Source organism: Salmo trutta, chromosome 16 (genome assembly GCF_901001165.1).
Source record: "Salmo trutta chromosome 16, fSalTru1.1, whole genome shotgun sequence".
In the NCBI taxonomy this organism is placed as follows: Eukaryota; Metazoa; Chordata; class Actinopteri; order Salmoniformes; family Salmonidae; genus Salmo; species Salmo trutta.
The window spans coordinates 11,989,013-12,010,743 of NC_042972.1; the positions used below are offsets into that span (position 1 = coordinate 11,989,013).

Sequence of the window (21,731 nt, forward strand, 5' to 3'; positions counted from 1 at the left end):
CCAGATACTGTTGATTAGAATAACTTCCAGATGGTGTTGTTTAGAATTTCTTCCAGATAGAGTTTATTAGAATTTCTTCCAGATATTGTTGATTAGAATAACTTCCAGATACTGTTGATTAGAGTAACTTCCAGATACAGTTAGTTAGAATAACTTCCAGATACGGTTGGTTAAAATAACTTCCAGATACTGTTAATTAGAATAACTTCCAGATACGGTTGATTAGAATAACTTCCAGACACGGTATTAGAATAACTTCCAGATACTGTTGATTATAATAACTTCCAGATACGGTTGGTTAAAATAACTTCCAGATACTGTTAATTAGAATAACTTCCAGATACTGTACATTACAATAACTTCCAGATTGTTGATTAGAATAACTTCAAGATACGATTGATTAGATTCACTTCGAGATACTGTTGATTAGATTAACTTCAAGATACTGTTGATTAGAATAACTTCCAGATACTGTTGATTACAATAACTTCCAGATACTGTTGATTAGAATAACTTCCAGATACTGTTGATTAGATTAACTTTGAGATACTGTTGATTAGAATAACTTCGAGATACTGTTGATTAGAATAACTTCCAGATACTGTTGATAAGAATAACTTCCAGATACGGTTGATAAGAATAACTTCCACATACGGTTGATTAGAATATCTTCCACATACGGTTGATTAGAATCACTTCCACATACGGTTGATTAGAATCACTTCCACATAGTGTTGATTAGAATAACATCCAGACAGTGTTGATTAGAATAACATCCAGAGAGTGTTGATTAGAATTTCTTCCAGATACTGTTGATTAGAATAACTTCCAGATACGGTTGATTAGAATAAATTCCAGATATGGTTGATTAGAATAACTTCCAGATAGGGTTGTGTCACGGCTGTCTGTAGAATTGGACCAAAATACAGCGTCTGTTTCGTGCCACATATTTATTAAACTGTGAAACTTAATGCAATAGAAAAATTAACTGAAGGACAAAACAACAAACCGTGACGCAGGAGGAACAAACACTACTCACAAAATATAATCACCCACAAAAAACAAGTGGGACAAACATCAACTAAATATGACCTCCAATTAGAGGCAACAACAACGGGCTGCCTCTAATTGGAGGTCATGCCAAACAAAAACCAACCTAGAAATACAAAACTAGAAACTTAACATAGAAATACAAAAACGAACAAACACTCCCTGTCACGCCCTAACCTACTCTACCATAGATAATAACAACTTACTATGGTCAGGACGTGAAAGGTTGATTAGAATAACTTCCAGATAGTGTTGATTAGAAATACTTCTAGATACGGTTGATTAGAATAACTTCCAGATTCTGTTGATTAGAATAACTTCCTGATACTGTTGTTTAGAATAACTTCCAGATACTGTTGATTAGAATATCTTCCAGATCCTGATACGGTTGACTAGAATAACTTCCAGATACTGTTGATTAGAATAACTTCCAGATACAGTTGATTAGAATAACTTCCAGATACAGTTGATTAGAATAACTTCCAGATACGGTTGATTAGAATAACTTCCAGATACTGTTGATAAGAATAACTTCCAGATACTGTTGATTAGAATAACTTCCAGGTTCGGTTGATTAGAATATTTTTCAGATTCTGTTTATTAGAATAACTTACAGATACTGTTTATTAGAATAACTTCCAGATACTGATACGGTTGACTAGAATAACTTCCAGATACTGTTGATAAGAATAATTTCCAGATAGTGTTGATTAGAATTTTTTTCCATATTGTGTTGATTAGAATAACTTCCAGAAACTGTTGATTAGAATAACTTCCAGATACTGTTGGTTAGAATAACTTTCAGATACTGTTAATTAGAATAACTTCCAGATACGGTTGATTAGAATAACTTCCAGATAGTGTTGTTTAGAATAATTTCCAGATAGTGTTGATTAGAATAACTTCCAGATACGGTTGATTACAATAACTTCCAGATACTGTTCATTGGAATAACTTCTAGATACGGTTGATTAGAGTAACTTCCAGATGGTGTTGACTAGAATAACTTCCAGATAGTGTTGATTAGAATAACTTCCAGATACTGATACGGTTGACTAGAATAACTTCCAGATACTGTTGATTAGAATAACTTCCAGATACTGTTAATTAGAATAACTTCCAGATACGGTTGATTATAATACCTTCCAAATTATGTTGATTAGAATAACTTCCAGATACTGTTGATTAGAATAACTTCCAAATTATGTTGATTAGAATAACTTCCAGATACTGTTGATTGGAATAACTTTAAGATACGGTTGATTAGAATAACTTCCAGAGAGTGTTGATTAGAATTTCTTCCAGGTAGTGTTGTTTAGAATAACTTCCAGATAGTGTTTATTAGAAATTTTTCCAGATTGTGTTGATTAGAATAACTTCCAGATACTGTTGATTAGAATAACTTCCAGATACTGTTGGTTAGGATAACTTCCAGATACTGTTGGTTAGGATAACTTCCAGATACTGTTGATTAGAATAACTTCCAGATACTGTTGGTTAGGATAACTTCCAGATACTGTTAACTAGAATAACTTCCAGATACGGTTGATTAGAATAACTTCCAGATACCGGTTGATTAGAATACCTTCCAGATACGGTTGATTAGAATAAATTCCATATACTTTTGATTAGAATTTCTTCCAGATAGTGTTGACTTGAATAACTTCCAGATAGTGTTGATTCGAGTAACTTCCAGATACTGTTGATTAGAATATCTTCCAGATACTGTTGATTGGAATAACTTCCAGATACTGTTGATTAGAATAACTTCCAGATACTGTTCATTGGAATAACTTCCAGATACGGTTGATTAGAATAACTTCCAGATACTGTTGATTATAATATCTTCCAGATACTGTTGATTAGAATAACTTCCAGATATTGTTGATTAGAATAACTTCCAGATACTGTTGATTAGAATAACTTTCAGATACTGTTGATTAGAATAACTTCCAGATACTGTTGATTAGAATAACTTCCAGATACTGTTCATTGGAATAACTTCCAGATACGGTTGATTAGAATAACTTCCAGATACTATTGTTTAGAATAACTTCCAGATACTGATACGGTTGACTAGAATAACTTCCAGATACTGTTGATTAGAATAACTTCCAGATACTGTTGATTAGAATAACTTCCAGGTACGGTTGATTAGAATAACTTCCAGATACGGTTGATTAGAATAACTTCCAGATACTGTTGATTAGAATATATTCCAGATTCTGTTGATTAGAATATCTTCCAGATACTGTTGATTGGAATAACTTCCAGATACGGTTGATTAGAATTACTTCCAGATACTGTTGATTAGAATAACTGCCAGATACGGTTGATTAGAATAACTTCCAGATACTGTTGATTAGAATACCTTCCAGATACTGTTGATTAGAATATCTTCCAAATTCTGTTGATTAGAATAACTTCCAGATACTGTTTATTGGAATAACTTCCAGATACGGTTGATTAGAATAACTTCCAGTTTGTTTTGTTTAGAATTTCTTCCAGATAGTGTTGATTAGAATAACTTCCAGATACTGTTGATAAGAATAACATCCAGACAGTGTTGATTAGAATATCTTCCAGAGAGTGTTGATTAGAATTTCTTCCAGATAGTGTTGTTTAGAATAACTTTCAGATAGTGTTGATTAGAATTTTTTCCAGATTGTGTTGATTAGAATAACTTCCAGATACTGTTGTTTAGAATAATTTCCAGATACTGTTGATTAGAATAACTTCCAGATACTGTTGGTTAGAATAACTTCCAGATACTGTTAACTAGAATAACTTCCAGATACGGTTGATTAGAATAACTTCCAGATAGTGTTGATTAGAATAACTTCCAGATAGTGTTGATTAGAATAACTTCCAGATAGTGTTGATTAGAGTAACTTCCAGATACTGTTGATTAGAATATCTTCCAGATACTGTTGATTGGAATAACTTCCAGATAGTGTTGATTAGAATAACTTCCAGATTGTGTTGATTAGAGTAACTTCCAGATACTGTTGATTAGAATATCTTCCAGATACTGTTGATTGGAATAACTTCCAGATACTGATACGGTTGACTAGAATAACTTCCAGATACGGTTGGTTAGAATAACTTCCAGATACGGTTGGTTAAAATAACTTCCAGATACTGTTAATTATAATAACTTCCAGATACGGTTGATTAGAATAACTTCCACATACGGTTGATTAGAATATCTTCCACATACGGTTGATTAGAATCACTTCCACATAGTGTTGATTAGAATAACATCCAGAGAGTGTTGATTAGAATAACTTTCAGAGAGTGTTGATTAGAATTTCTTCCAGATTGTGTTGATTAGAATAACTTCCAGATACTGTTGATTAGAATTCTTTCCAGATTGTGTTGATTAGAATAACTTCCAGATACTGTTAATTAGAATAACTTCCACATACTGTTGATTAGAGTAACTTCCAGATACTGTTGATTAGAATAACTTCCAGATACGGATACGGTTGACTAGAATAACTTCCAGATACTGTTGATTAGAATAACTTCCAGATGGTGTTGTTTAGAATTTCTTCCAGATAGAGTTTATTAGAATTTCTTCCAGATATTGTTGATTAGAATAACTTCCAGATACTGTTGATTAGAGTAACTTCCAGATACAGTTAGTTAGAATAACTTCCAGATACGGTTGGTTAAAATAACTTCCAGATACTGTTAATTAGAATAACTTCCAGATACTGTTGATTAGAATATCTTCCAGATACTGTTGATTGGAATAACTTCCAGATAGTGTTGATTAGAATAACTTCCAGATTGTGTTGATTAGAGTAACTTCCAGATACTGTTGATTAGAATATCTTCCAGATACTGTTGATTGGAATAACTTCCATATACTGATACGGTTGACTAGAATAACTTCCAGATACGGTTGGTTAGAATAACTTCCAGATACGGTTGGTTAAAATAACTTCCAGATACTGTTAATTAGAATAACTTCCAGATACGGTTGATTAGAATAACTTCCACATACGGTTGATTAGAATATCTTCCACATACGGTTGATTAGAATCACTTCCACATAGTGTTGATTAGAATAACATCCAGAGAGTGTTGATTAGAATAACTTTCAGAGAGTGTTGATTAGAATTTCTTCCAGATTGTGTTGATTAGAATAACTTCCAGATACTGTTGATTAGAATTCTTTCCAGATTGTGTTGATTAGAATAACTTCCAGATACTGTTAATTAGAATAACTTCCACATACTGTTGATTAGAGTAACTTCCAGATACTGTTGATTAGAATAACTTCCAGATACGGATACGGTTGACTAGAATAACTTCCAGATACTGTTGATTAGAATAACTTCCAGATGGTGTTGTTTAGAATTTCTTCCAGATAGAGTTTATTAGAATTTCTTCCAGATATTGTTGATTAGAATAACTTCCAGATACTGTTGATTAGAGTAACTTCCAGATACAGTTAGTTAGAATAACTTCCAGATACGGTTGGTTAAAATAACTTCCAGATACTGTTAATTAGAATAACTTCCAGATACGGTTGATTAGAATAACTTCCAGACACGGTATTAGAATAACTTCCAGATACTGTTGATTATAATAACTTCCAGATACGGTTGGTTAAAATAACTTCCAGATACTGTTAATTAGAATAACTTCCAGATACTGTACATTACAATAACTTCCAGATTGTTGATTAGAATAACTTCAAGATACGATTGATTAGATTCACTTCGAGATACTGTTGATTAGATTAACTTCAAGATACTGTTGATTAGAATAACTTCCAGATACTGTTGATTACAATAACTTCCAGATACTGTTGATTAGAATAACTTCCAGATACTGTTGATTAGATTAACTTTGAGATACTGTTGATTAGAATAACTTCGAGATACTGTTGATTAGAATAACTTCCAGATACTGTTGATAAGAATAACTTCCAGATACGGTTGATAAGAATAACTTCCACATACGGTTGATTAGAATATCTTCCACATACGGTTGATTAGAATCACTTCCACATACGGTTGATTAGAATCACTTCCACATAGTGTTGATTAGAATAACATCCAGACAGTGTTGATTAGAATAACATCCAGAGAGTGTTGATTAGAATTTCTTCCAGATACTGTTGATTAGAATAACTTCCAGATACGGTTGATTAGAATAAATTCCAGATATGGTTGATTAGAATAACTTCCAGATAGGGTTGTGTCACGGCTGTCTGTAGAATTGGACCAAAATACAGCGTCTGTTTCGTGCCACATATTTATTAAACTGTGAAACTTAATGCAATAGAAAAATTAACTGAAGGACAAAACAACAAACCGTGACGCAGGAGGAACAAACACTACTCACAAAATATAATCACCCACAAAAAACAAGTGGGACAAACATCAACTAAATATGACCTCCAATTAGAGGCAACAACAACGGGCTGCCTCTAATTGGAGGTCATGCCAAACAAAAACCAACCTAGAAATACAAAACTAGAAACTTAACATAGAAATACAAAAACGAACAAACACTCCCTGTCACGCCCTAACCTACTCTACCATAGATAATAACAACTTACTATGGTCAGGACGTGAAAGGTTGATTAGAATAACTTCCAGATAGTGTTGATTAGAAATACTTCTAGATACGGTTGATTAGAATAACTTCCAGATTCTGTTGATTAGAATAACTTCCTGATACTGTTGTTTAGAATAACTTCCAGATACTGTTGATTAGAATATCTTCCAGATCCTGATACGGTTGACTAGAATAACTTCCAGATACTGTTGATTAGAATAACTTCCAGATACAGTTGATTAGAATAACTTCCAGATACAGTTGATTAGAATAACTTCCAGATACGGTTGATTAGAATAACTTCCAGATACTGTTGATAAGAATAACTTCCAGATACTGTTGATTAGAATAACTTCCAGGTTCGGTTGATTAGAATATTTTTCAGATTCTGTTTATTAGAATAACTTACAGATACTGTTTATTAGAATAACTTCCAGATACTGATACGGTTGACTAGAATAATTTCCAGATACTGTTGATTAGAATAACTTCCAGATACGGTTGATTAGAATAACTTCCAGATACGGTTGATTAGAATAACTTCCAGATTCTGTTGTTTAGAATTTCTTCCAGATACTGTTGATTAGAATAACTTCCAGATATGGTTGATTAGAATAACTTCCAGATACTTTTAATTAGAATAACTTCCAGATACGGTTGATTAGAATAACTTCCAGATTCTGTTGATTAGAATAACTTCCAGATACTGTTGATTAGAATAACTTCCAGATACTGTTGATTAGAATAACTTCCAGATACGGTTGATTAGAATAATTTCCAGATACGGTTGATTAGAATAACTTCCAGATTCTGTTGTTTAGAATTTCTTCCAGATACTGTTGATTAGAATAACTTCCATATACTGTTGATAAGAATAACTTCCAGATACGGTTGATTAGAATAATTTCCAGATGGTGTTGATTAGAATATCTTCCAGATACTGTTGATTAGAATATCTTCCAGATTCTGTTGATTAGAATAACTTCCAGATACTGTTGATTAGAATAACTTCCAGATACTGTTGATAAGAATAACTTCCAGATAGTGTTGATTAGAATATCTTCCAGATACTGTTGTTTAGATTTTCTTCCACATACGGTTGATTAGAATCACTTCCACATACGGTTGATTAGAGTCACTTCCACATAGTGTTGATTAGAATAACATCCAGACAGTGTTGATTAGAATAACATCCAGAGAGTGTTGATTAGAATTTCTTCCAGATACTGTTGATGAGAATAACTTCCAGATACTGTTAATTAGAATAACTTCCACATACTGTTGATTAGAATAACTTCCAGATACGGTTGATTAGAATAAATTCCAGATATGGTTGATTAGAATAACTTCCAGATACTGTTGATTAGAATAACTTCCAGATACGGTTGATTAGAATAACTTCCAGATAGTGTTGATTAGAATAACTTCCAGATAGTGTTGATTAGAATAACTTACAGATATGGTTGATTAGAATAACTTCCAGATACTGTTGATTAGAATAACTTCCAGATAGTGTTGATTAAAATAACTTCCAATACGGTTGATTAGAATAACTTCCAGATACGGTTGATTGGAATAACTTCCAGATACGGTTGATTAGAATAACTTCCAGATAGTGTTGATTAGAATAACTTCCAGATTGTGTTGATTAGAATTTCTTCCAGATATTATTGAGTTTTTTAGATTATGCCAATTCCTTACAACAAATGTAGTACATATGAGTCATTTAGCACAGTGGTTCCTAAACTGTGGGCCACGCGCCCTAGGGGGGTGCGAGGGGTCAGCAAGGGCAAGAGGGCGCGTGGATACCCCCCCCCCCTCAAAATGGAACTCTTTAATGGAACTCAGTCCAGCTTTGAATTTACTCTTGAAAGTTATAATAGTAGAATGCACAAGGTGCCATTTATAAATTGGGTAGTGGATCATCAGTTCCTCTTGTCATGTCAGTCATTACATATTATAGAAAGCTATTTATAATGTGTCAGAAATGTCCACATCAACTATCCCATCTCAGTCATTACATACTATAGAGAGCTATTTGTATTGTGTCAGAAATGTCCACATCAACTATCCCATCTCAGTCATTACATACTATAGAGAGCTATTTATAATGTGTCAGAAATGTCCACATCAACTATCCCATCTCAGTCATTACATACTATAGAGAGCTATTTATAATGTGTCAGAAATGTCCACATCAACTATCCCATCTCAGTCATTACATACTATAGAAAGCTATTTATAACGTGTCAGAAATGTCCACATCAACAAGGCCATGTCAGCTACCGTTGTCACACAAATATCACATGAATTCACATTAGACATGGCAAAATGTATAGAATTTCAAGAAAATGTGTATTTAAACTACACTATTTTCTTTGGACCCAATGTCAATGAGTAGAATTGTAGGAAATAAGCTTTAAACCTGCAACATTCTTTCCACCAACAAGAGCAGTGTGAATAGTTTGGGTAATGAACAGTGCTTGTTCCCATAGAAATAGACGTGGTGCGCGTTCACAGGGGGGCCGTTGGATGTTCCCCAATGCTGGAACGGGGGCCCCAAGTGAAATTGTTTTGGAACCCATGATTTAGCAGACGCTCTTACGACTTACAATGAATGCTTTTATTTTTACATAGCAAGGTGAGACAAGGACATTTTCCCGCGGTATATCCTGATCTCCTCTTCAATCAGCTGCCTCATTTTGATGTCCTTCAGTAGGCTGGCTTGCCCTGAGGCCAAAGCGACACCATTGGTCTTCGTTAGTGCGCTGACCCCTATTTGGCAGGGCAGTTCCATATCTATGTACCCGTCTGTGTGTGTATTTCTGTGTGTATGTGTGTGTGTGTGCATGTGTTTTTCTGTGTGTCTGTATGTGTGTGTGCATGCCTGCATTACTGTATTTGTCTATATACTCGTTGCTGAGGAAGCAGGCAGCATGTACAGTATTGGAGAGTTGACCAAAGGTGCACGAGCGATTTGATTATTGAAGCCACAAGGCATGTCCCAAATGGCACCCTATTCCCTACATAGCGCACTACTTTTGACCAGAGCCCTATGGACCCCTATGGACCCTAGTCAAATGTAGTGCACTATGTAAGGAACAGGGTACCATTTAAGACGAAGACCCTGTTGCCGTCTAGAGTGGGAGGTGACATTATGAGTCCTGTTTATAGACATATTGTTTTCTTCCAACTGCCAAGTGCCAACACTATTGTTGTGATAAATAGCTCCTTTTTCTTCATGATGGGGAAGGCTTACTGCAGGCCTAGCCTGCGTCCCAAATGGCACCCTAATCCCTATTTAATGCACTACTTTTGACCAGGCCCCATAGGGGTGTAGTGCACTACATAGGGAACATGGTTCCATTTGGAATGCGTCCCTACTGTTTTGTTTGGTTGGAAGGGGAATTTAGCTGGCAATGGCATGTTGACATTGCTGATGGTTATGATTGCTAAGCATTAAGTGAAGCCCTGGCTTTGACCTTTTGTTTGAAGTCCACAGCTTAGCCACAACATCACTTTGATGAGAACATACTGACGGATGGACTGACACATTGAGCCTGAAGGGGGAGAACGAGCATGATCTGTGAAAAAAAAATCACATTTGCGCTGCGTTGTTGCCACGTGTGCCTACTCACAACAAAATACAATGAGCTCCAAAAGTATTGGGACAGTGACATTTTTGTTGTGGTTTGTACTCAATCACTTTGGATTTAAAATAATACAATGAATATGAGGTTAACGTGCAGACTGTCAGCTTTAATTTGAAGGCATTTTTATCCATATCGGGTGAACCGTTTAGAAATATGAGGACTTTTAAAAAATAGTCCCCCCATTTTAGGGGACCAACAGTATTGGGACAAATTCACTTGTGTATTACACCCAAAAGTATTTGTTACATTTTGAATGCTTAGCAGGACAGGAAAATTGTCAAATTCATGCCCTTATCAAGAGAACATCCCTGCTCATCCCTACTGCCTCTGATCTGGCGGACTCACTAAACACACATGCGTCATTTGTAAATTATGTCTGAGTGTTGGAATGTGACCCCAGCTATCTCTAAATAAAAAAACAACAATATGGTGCTGTCTGGATTGCTTAATATAAAGAATTTGAAATGATTTATACTTTTACTTTTGATAATTAAGTATATTTAAACCAAATATTTTTAGACTATTACTCAAGTAGTATTTTATTGGGTGACTTTCACTTTTACTTGAGTCATTTTCTATTAAGGTATCTTTACTTTTACTCAAGTACAGTGGCTTGCGAAAGTATTTTCCTATTTTGTTGACTTACAACTTGGAATTAAAATAGATTTTTTGGGGGGGTTCTATCATTTGATTTACACAACATGCCTACCACTTTGAAGATGTAAAATATTTTTTATTGTGAAAAAAACAAGAAATGAGACAAAAAATTGAAAACTTGAGTGTGCATAAGTCTTCACCCCCCCCAAGTCAATACTTTGTAGAGCCACCTTTTGCAGCAATTACAGCAATCTTTAAGTCATACCACAGATTCTCAATTGGATTGAGGTCTGGGCTTTGACTAGGTCATTCCAAGACATTTAAATGTTTCTCCTTAAACCACTCGAGTGTTGCTTTAGCAGTATGCTTAGGGTCATTGTCCTGCTGGAAAGTGAACCTCCGTCCCAGTTTCAAATCTCTGGTAGACAAACGGGTTTCCCTCAAGAATATCCCTGTATTTATCGCCATCCTTCATTCCTTCAAATCTGACCAGTTTCCCAGTCCCTGCCGATGAAAAACATCCCCACAGCATGATGCTGCCACCACCATGCTTCACTGTGGTGATGGTGTTCTTGGGGCTAATTTTTACATTTATTTTAAATGTAACTTTTATTTAACTAGGCAAATCAGTTAAGAACAAATTCTTATTTACAATGACGGCCTAGGAACAAGGTTAACTGCCTTATTCAGGGGCAGAACGACAGATTTTTACCTTGTCCGCTCGGCGATTCAATCTAGCAACCTTTCGGATCGTGGCCCAACTCTCTAAACATTAGGCTACCTGCCGCCCTGGTGTGATGAGAGGATTTGGGTTTGCGCCAGACATAGCATTTTCCTTGATGTCCAAAAAGCTCAATTTTAGTCTCATCTGACCAGAGTACCTTCTTCCATATGTTTGGGGAGCCTCACACATGCCTTTTAAGCAATACCTTTTTTTTGGCCACTCTTCCGTAAAGCCTAGCTCGGTGGAGTGTACGGCTTAAAGTGGTTCTATGGACAGATACACCAATCTCCGCTGTGAAGCTTTGCAGCTCCTTCAGGGTTATCTTTGGTATCTTTGTTGTATCTCTGATTAATGCCCTCCTTGCCTGGTCCGTGAGTTTTGGTGGGCGGCCCTCTCTTGGCAGGTTTGTTGTGGTGCCATATTCTTTCAATTTTTTGTATAATGGATTTAATGGTGCTCTTTGGGATGTTCAAAGTTTTGGATATTTTTTTATAACCCAACCCTGATCTGTACTTCTCCACAACTTTGTCCCTGACCTGTTTGGAGAGCTCCTTGGTCTTCATGGTGCCACTTACTTGGTGGTGCTGCTTGCTTAGTGGTGTTGCAGACTCTGGGGCCTTTCAGAACAGGTGTATATATACTGAGATCATGTGACAGATCATGTGACACTTAGATTGCACACAAGTGGACTTTATTTAACTAATTGTGTGACTTCTGAAGGTAATTGGTTGCACCAGATCTTATTTAGGGGCTTCATAGCAAAAGGATATGCACACACCTTTTTTCCATTTATTTTTTAGAATTTCTTTAAACAAGTTATTTTTTTCATTTCACTCCACCAATTTGGATTCTTTTGTGTATGTCCGTTTCATGAAATCCAAATAAAAATCAATTTAAATTACATGTTGTAATGCATCAAAATAGGAAAAACGCCAAAGGGGATGAGTATTTTTGCAAGGCACTGTAGGATGCCCTACTGTATATGTATGGACGAAGTGTGTGTGTGTGAGAGAGAGGGAGAGAAATTTGAGTATGATTGTGTATGCATGACTGTGTGTGTGCATGACATTTGTGTGGGTGTTTATTTGCAAACAGTACGTGTGTGATCGGAGAGCAAATATCGACTGTGATGGTAGAAAACCCTTTACATTCTACTGAACACATTGTAACCACAAGACTCTCTAAAGATGTTTGGATGTGTTTGGATGATGCATCACTGTTGATCCTTGTCTTCAGAATCTGCTCTAATATTCTTGAAAGACTTGATTGCAGTAAGTTGTCTCAAATTGATAAAAGACAGTAAGCAATAGAGAGACAGTCAGACAATGTAAAGGCAGACGTCACATATCTCCACATATTGGAGAGCTTTCTACTGTCTTTTTACCGACTGGGCTATTGAAGTTTATTTTATTATCGCTGAAATATTGATGCCCCAAAAAGAGTAGATTTTCTCTCAATGTGCATTTATTTGACTTGGGGACTATTCCAAATGGAAAGAAAGAGGGGGCTATGTTTTGCATTATTCCCCCGTTTTACGACAAATACCTAATGAAAACCCCCGCGAGGGCGATCGAGTCCTGTATTTAATTAAGCCTTTATAAAATATTAACGTGGGAGACAGGGGCGTTTTCTCCCTCAATTCCCGCCTGTTTTGCGAGATGGGTCCTACAGGCTATGGAGCCCGAGTCCTGCATTCTAATTTCATATTGGAAGGGAGTAACAGTTCAGATGTGCAGTAAAGCCACAGGATGCATAGGGGGCTGCTAGAATGTCTTTTAATCACTTTAGAAGAAGTCATGGCAGATTTATAAGGGCCCTTTAAGTTCATTTGTCAGCCCCAACCGTGTTCATGTTCGTACCGCAACTTTAACAACCTTTAGAAATTACTTCTAATTTGAGGGGCCCCAATTCTGTGAAGGGCACGCCATGTGGGGATTGTGTAAATCACCGGTAGCACTGCAGTGTCTTTTGTCATGGTACTGTTGATGACAACCCTAGAGGGAGGCGAGGGCTTCTCCTCTTTCCTCTCTTACCGGCTGTGAAATAGGAACTTTGCTTCTTGATGACTAGAGAGAAAATCTGACATAAAAGAAAGAGCAAAGCCTTGACAGTTCTGTAAAGGGCATCTTATAAAGTGGCTCAAATGTATATAATAAACATGTTGTGATTGGCAGGTTCAAGGCTGTTTTTTTAATATGACATTTTGACAATGGTGTAAAGTACTTCAGTAAAAATACTTGAAAGTACTACTTAAGTAGTTTTTGGGGGTATCTGTACTTCACTTTACTATTTATATTGTTGCCAACTTTTACTTCACTACATTACTAAATATAATAATGTACTTTTAAACGCCATACATTTTCCCTGACACCCAAAAGTACTCCTTACATTTTGAATGCTTAGCAGGACACGAAAATTGCCTTATTCACGCACTTATCAAGAGAACATCCCTGGTCATCCCTACTGCCTCTGATCTGGCAGACTCACTAAACAGAGAACATCCCTGGTCATCCCTACTGCCTCTGATCTGACAGACTCACTAAACAGAGAACATCCCTGGTCATCCCTACTGCCTCTGATCTGGCAGACTTACTAAACAGAGAACATCCCTGGTCATCCCTACTGCCTCTGATCTGGCAGACTTACTAAACAGAGAACATCCCTGGTCATCCCTACTGCCTCTGATCTGGTGGACTTACTAAACAGAGAACATCCCTGGTCATCCCTACTGCCTCTGATCTGGCAGACTTACTAAACAGAGAACATCCCTGGTCATCCCTACTGCCTCTGATCTGGCAGACTTACTAAACAGAGAACATCCCTGGTCATCCCTACTGCCTCTGATCTGACAGACTCACTAAACAGAGAACATCCCTGGTCATCCCTACTGCCTCTGATCTGACAGACTCACTAAACAGAGAACATCCCTGGTCATCCCTACTGCCTCTGATCTGGCAGACTTACTAAACAGAGAACATCCCTGGTCATCCCTACTGCCTCTGATCTGGCAGACTTACTAAACACATGCTTTGTTTGTTAATTATGTCTGACTGTTGGAGCGTGCCCCTGGCTTTCTGCACAAAAAACAACAAGAAAATGAAGCTCTGGTTTGCTTTATATAAGGAATTCGAAATTATTTGTACTTTTACTTTTAGTTTTGATACTTAAGTATATTTTAGCAATTACATTTACTTTTGATACTTAAGTATATTTAAAACCAAATACTTTCAGACTTTTACTCAAGTAGTATTTTACTGGGTGACTTTCTTTTTTACATGAGTAATTATCTAATAAGGTATCTTTACTTTAACTCAAGTATGACAACTGGGTACTTTTCATCCACTGCATTTCGAACATATGTTATTTTGGAGTATGGAATTCTATACGTACATGTTTGTTTGTCAGCTGTATCTTTGAAGAGAAAGTGAAGGATAATTCTACATGATGCTGATGCTGTGAATTCTGAGTACTGCATTCACAGTAGTGTCAACTGTCAGTCAATGAAATCAATGCATTTTCTAAATATTTTTTAAATAACGACGTATACCTCCTAAAATCATAAAATCTCAGCTTGACTTTAATTGCCTTAATTGACAGATCCACACGGATTCGGACGAGGGCGAGGGGAACATCAAGTACACCATCTCCGGACAAGGAGCGGGCACTATCTTCATCATCGACGAGCTGACGGGCGACATCCACGCCACCGAGCGATTGGACCGCGAGGAGCAGAGCTACTACACCCTCAGAGCTCAGGCCCGGGACCGACTCACTAACCACCTGCTGGAATCCGAGTCAGAGTTCATCATCAAGGTCCAGGATATCAACGACAGTGAACCCAAGTTCCTGGAAGGGCCATATATTGGGAGTGTGGCGGAGCTTTCACAAATGGGTAAGAGGATAACCAGGGAGGAGTGTCTGTATGTGGGTCTTGACACAAACCAGTTCACCTGGCATCTACTACCATACCCCTTTCAAAGGCACTTAAATCTTTCGTCTTGCAAATTCACCCTCTGAATAGCAGACGTACACAATCCATGTCTTTAACATGTCTCCTCCCCTTCGTCTTTACTGATTTGAAGTGGATTTAACAAGTGACATCAATAAGGGATTGTAGCTTTCACCTTGTCGGTCTGTGTCATGGAAAGAGCAGGTGTTCTTAATGTTTTATATATTCAGTGTACATTTGAAGAGATGTGTAGATGGTGCGATTTTTACCCAGGTCAGAATGCTACCCAACCCAGTCCCAAGATAATGATCACCAGAGGGTTTGATAGTTTGTGAGGAAGTGGGGGACGTTGTTTATGCCTGTGTGTGATTGTTTTCGATGTACAGCAGAACATTGTTTGCGTGTATGTGTGAGAGGGAGTCTACTTGTGAGAAGGGGATACTAGAATAAATGTAATGGATCTCGCCCTCCTTCGCCTCTGATTGGAATTAATTCCTGCTACCGCAGCACGTTTTGGCCCTTTTCTGTCGGCAATGCTTATTGAAACAGGAGAAAGAGTAGAGAGAGAACAGAAGAGAGAGGGAGAGAAAAAAAATATAGAGTGAGAGGGGGGGATGGTGGTTAACGTTCAAACCCTCCCTCCTCCTCCTCCTTGTTACCCCACCTTTCAGTCAAATTACACATTAAGTGAGTGTGCACTTCATGTTTTATACATTGAGTAAAGTGTCAAGGCTAATGAGAACTGCAGTGCTTAGTCAAGCATTTCCCTCCGTTTTGTTTTCTGGTCATATTTCCTCTTGCTGTAGAACAACAGCTAATGGCGTTGATCTGGCACCACTGTGATAAGGTCAAAGTCACTGCGGTGCATGGTGACAGACTGTCAAGCACTGAAGCAGACCTCAACTCAAACACAGCCTTTTGGGGGCCCTCTGCGAAATGTTGTTGCACTTTTACAGCTAATTTCCTTCTTATGCCATGTTAATATCATATCTCAGTGAGAGTGACTAACAAAATCAATGGGGGCCCACTGGAGGTCAGGGCCCCTGGGCACGTGCCCTTCGTGACCGGTCGGTAATTTGACCATGATTACTACAAGTTTACATACAGTAGCTGGCTAGGCTAATTTACCAATCTAATAAATGTTAGCTAACAATAACTAATTGAGTGACTGTCAGTGACTGACATAACATGAGAAAAACTGCTGATGCACTTCCACATTTTGAGATTGCACCTTGTGTATTCTACTATTCTAACTCTCAACAGTGAGTTGAGACCCGAACTGAGTTCCTAAAAACAAAACTGTCCGGTGGCCCTAATCGACCGCTTATGCCTGGGGCCGGCCCTGCGCAGGGCAATTAGGGCCACTGCGTAGGCCTACTTGGTGGTGTTCACACTTGAATATTATGTTGGCTAAAGTATACATATATATCTTCACATACAGTACTGTATGACTTAGTAATAGTAGTAGCAGTCCTTGAATGGAACAACTTGCATTGTTTATGGAAAATGTGAACTATATGAAAAATTGTGAAATAATGTTGAAGTCAATTTCTATTAATTATAATGGAAGTGTCATAAAAAGATGATTGTTTTTTCGCTTTCTAGACATGGTTGATTTGTGACTTATTACCATTCAGATTAAATTTGAATATGTTCATTTCAAACTTCAGATGGCTTCGAGGAGGTCATTCTGTACATATCCCATACATTAAACTGCCAACATTTCACCAAGCATTAACATTTGACTGATTGATTTGCAAAAATCATCATTTATTTCTGGTGTCGTTGTACTGTAATCAATCTATCCAGAGACTGTAACCACTCTACCCAGAGGCTGTAACCGCTCTACCCAGAGGCTGTAACCGCTCTACACAGAGGCCGTAACCGCTCTACCCAGAGGCTGTAACCGCTCTACCCAGAGGCCGTAACCGCTCTACCCAGAGGCCGTAACCGCTCTACCCAGAGGCTGTAACCGCTCTACCCAGAGGCTGTAACCACTCTACCCAGAGGCTGTAACCGCTCTACCCAGAGGCTGTAACCGCTCTACACAGAGGCCGTAACCGCTCTACCCAGAGGCCGTAACCGCTCTACCCAGAGGCCGTAACCGCTCTACCCAGAGGCTGTAACCGTTCTACACAGAGGCCGTAACCGCTCTACCCAGAGGCCGTAACCGCTCTACCCAGAGGCCGTAACCGCTCTACCCAGAGGCCGTAACCGCTCTACCCAGAGGCCGTAACCGCTCTACCCAGAGGCCGTAACCACTCTACCCAGAGGCTGTAACCACTCTACCCAGAGGCCGTAACCGCTCTACACTCTACCCAGAGGCTGTAACCGCTCTACCCAGAGGCTGTAACCACTCTACCCAGAGGCTGTAACCACTCTACCCAGAGGCTGTAACCACTCTACCCAGAGGCCGTAACCGCTCTACCCAGAGGCTGTAACCGCTCTACCCAGAGGCTGTAACCACTCTACCCAGAGGCTGTAACCACTCTACCCAGAGGCTGTAACCACTCTACCCAGAGGCCGTAACCGCTCTACCCAGAGGCTGTAACCACTCTACCCAGAGGCTGTAACCACTCTGCCCAGAGGCCGTAACCGCTCTACACTCTACCCAGAGGCTGTAACCGCTCTACCCAGAGGCTGTAACCACTCTACCCAGAGGCTGTAACCGCTCTACCCAGAGGCTGTAACCACTCTACCCAGAGGCTGTAACCACTCTACCCAGAGGCTGTAACCGCTCTACCCAGAGGCCGTAACCGCTCTACCCAGAGGCCGTAACCGCTCTACCCAGAGGCCGTAACCGCTCTACCCAGAGGCTGTAACCTCTCTACCCAGAGGCCGTAACCGCTCTACCCAGAGGCTGTAACCGCTCTACCCAGAGGCTGTAACCACTCTACCCAGAGGCTGTAACCACTCTACCCAGAGGCTGTAACCACTCTACCCAGAGGCCGTAACCGCTCTACCCAGAGGCTGTAACCACTCTACCCAGAGGCTGTAACCACTCTGCCCAGAGGCCGTAACCGCTCTACACTCTACCCAGAGGCTGTAACCGCTCTACCCAGAGGCTGTAACCACTCTACCCAGAGGCTGTAACCGCTCTACCCAGAGGCTGTAACCACTCTACCCAGAGGCTGTAACCACTCTACCCAGAGGCTGTAACCACTCTACCCAGAGGCCGTAACCGCTCTACCCAGAGGCCGTAACCGCTCTACCCAGAGGCCGTAACCGCTCTACCCAGAGGCCGTAACCGCTCTACCCAGAGGCTGTAACCGCTCTACCCAGAGGCTGTAACCGCTCTCTACCCGGAGACCGTAACCACTCTCTACCAGAGACCGTAACCACTCTCTATCAGAGACCGTAACCACTCTCTACCCGGAGACCATAACCACTCTCTATCAGAGACCTTAACCACTCTCTATCAGAGACCTTAACCACTCTCTATCAGAGTTCGTAACCACTCTCTACCCGGAGACCGTAACCACTCTCTACCAGAGACGGTAACCACTCTCTACCCGGAGACCGTAACCACTCTCTACCAGAGACCGTAACCACTCTCTACCAGAGACCGTAACCGCTCTACCCAGGGACCATAACCGCTCTACCCAGAGACCGTAACCACTCTCTACCAGAGACCGTAACCACTCTCTACCAGAGACCGTAACCGCTCTACCCAGGGACCGTAACCGCTCTACCCAGGGACCGTAACCGCTCTACCCAGGGACCGTAACCGCTCTCTACCCAGAGACCGTAACCACTCTCTACCAGAGACCGTAACCACTCTCTACCAGAGACCGTAACCACTCTCTACCAGAGACCGTAACCGCTCTACCCAGGGACCGTAACCGCTCTCTATCAGAGACCGTAACCGCTCTACCCAGAGACCGTAACCGCTCTACCCAGAGACCGTAACCACTCTCTACCCAGAGACCGTAACCACTCTCTACCCAGAGACCGTAACCACTCTCTACCCAGAGACCGTAACCACTCTCTACCCAGAGACCGTAACCACTCTCTACCCAGAGACCGTAACCACTCTTTACCCAGAGACCGGAACCACGACCGTAACCACTCTTTACCCAGAGACCGTAACCACTCTCTACCCAGAGACGGTAACCACTCTCTACCCAGAGACGGTAACCACTCTCTATCAGAGACGGTAACCACTCTCTATCAGAGACGGTAACCACTCTCTATCAGAGACGGTAACCACTCTCTATCAGAGACGGTAACCACTCTCTATCAGAGACGGTAACCACTATCTATCAGAGACGGTAACCACTCTCTATCAGAGACGGTAACCACTCTCTATCAGAGACGGTAACCACTCTCTATCAGAGATGGTAACCACTCTACACAGAAACTGTAACCACTCTACCCAGAGACCAGTGGCGATCAGTGCAGTTTAAGATGAGGGAGGACACTTTTTTTTTCAGGAGCACGGCCTTCCATTTACCCAGTTCAATGTAACATTGATAGCTTTAGGCTACTACACGATAGTCACATTTTCATGAAGTTGCGACAACCTAGCCTATGAATGAAAGTTTACAACGTACGTGCACACAGGCCAGTGACACATGTATAGACAGTAACACATTCAATAATGCCTTGCACTCTCCTGACTGGATTTCCAAGCCAAACATTTCCAAGCCAAACCATATCATAACTGCTACACACAGCCTACTTCGTTGTCACCATATTGGCTAAAGTAACTTCATAGTCAACATAGCTAATAGGACTAACGAATTAGGAAATCCCCTACAATCATGCAGTAATGTTACAGTGTACAGTCACTAAGCAGTTAAGCTCTTACACCGTTGGACCCCGGTGGCAGTGAATTAGTAAAACCAAAAGTGAGTAACCCAATAAAATACTACATGAGTAAAAGTGTTTGGTTTTAAATATACTTAAGTGTCAAAAGTAAATGTAATTGCTAAAATATACTTAAGTATCATAAGTAAAAGTATGAATAATGAATAATGAAAAATTACTTATTACTTATAAAATGATTTATATTAAGCAAACCAGACAGCACAATTTTCTTGTTTTTAGAATTTACGGATAGCCAGGGTCACACTCCAACACTCAGACATAATTTACAAATGAAGAATGTATGTTTAGTGAGTCCGCCAGATCAAAGACAGTATGGATTGCCAGGATTGTTCTCTTCATAAGATTGTGAATTGGACCAATTCTTTCTTGCTAAGCATTGAAAATGTAAGAAGTACTTTTGGGTGTCAGGAAAAATGTACGGAGTAAAAAGTACATTCTTCTCTTTAGGAATGTAGTGAAGTACAAGTAAAAGTTGTCAAAAATATAAATAGTAAAGTACAGATACTCCCAAAAACGACTTAAGTGGTATTGAAAAATATTTTTCCTTAAGTACTTTTCACCACTGCTAGATGTCACCGTTTTTTCTAATAGTGTAGGTAGGAAATAGGGTGCCATTTGGGACACATCATTAGCCAGTAGCATGCACATGGGACACATCTTCAGCCAGTAACATGCCCATGGGACACATCTTCAGCCAGTAACATGCAGATGGGACATATCTTCAGCCAGTAACATGCACATGGGACATATCTTCAGCCAGTAACATGCACATGGGACACATCTTCAGCCAATAACATGCCCATGGGACACATCTTCAGCCAGTAACATGCAGATGGGACATATCTTTAGCCAGTAACATGCACATGGGACATATCTTCAGCCAGTAACATGCACATGGGACACATCTTCAGCCAGTAACATGCCCATGGGACACATCTTCAGCCAGTAACATGCAGATGGGACATATCTTCAGCCAGTAACATGCACATGGGACATATCTTCAGCCAGTAACATGCACATGGGACACATCTTCAGCCAATAACATGCCCATGGGACACATCTTCAGCCAGTAACATGCAGATGGGACATATCTTTAGCCAGTAACATGCACATGGGACATATCTTCAGCCAGTAACATGCACATGGGACACATCTTCAGCCAGTAACATGCCCATGGGACACATCTTCAGCCAGTAACATGCAGATGGGACATATCTTCAGCCAGTAACATGCACATGGGACATATCTTCAGCCAGTAACATGCACATGGGACACATCTTCACCCAGTAACATGACCATGGGACACATCTTCAGCCAGTAACATGCAGATGGGACATATCTTTAGCCAGTA

The 21,731-nt window shown here is 39.5% G+C and overlaps 1 protein-coding gene across 2 annotated transcripts in view; it reads left to right on the top strand.

Moving 5' to 3' along the window:
- Positions 1 to 21,731, top strand: part of cdh22 (cadherin 22) — a 260,866-nt gene that overhangs the window by 123,859 nt on the left and 115,276 nt on the right. For both annotated transcript variants that reach the window (XM_029693024.1, XM_029693025.1), the window contains exon 4: positions 15,199 to 15,493. In XM_029693024.1, the coding sequence (XP_029548884.1) occupies positions 15,199 to 15,493 (295 nt within the window). The remainder of the gene's footprint in view (positions 1 to 15,198; positions 15,494 to 21,731) is intronic.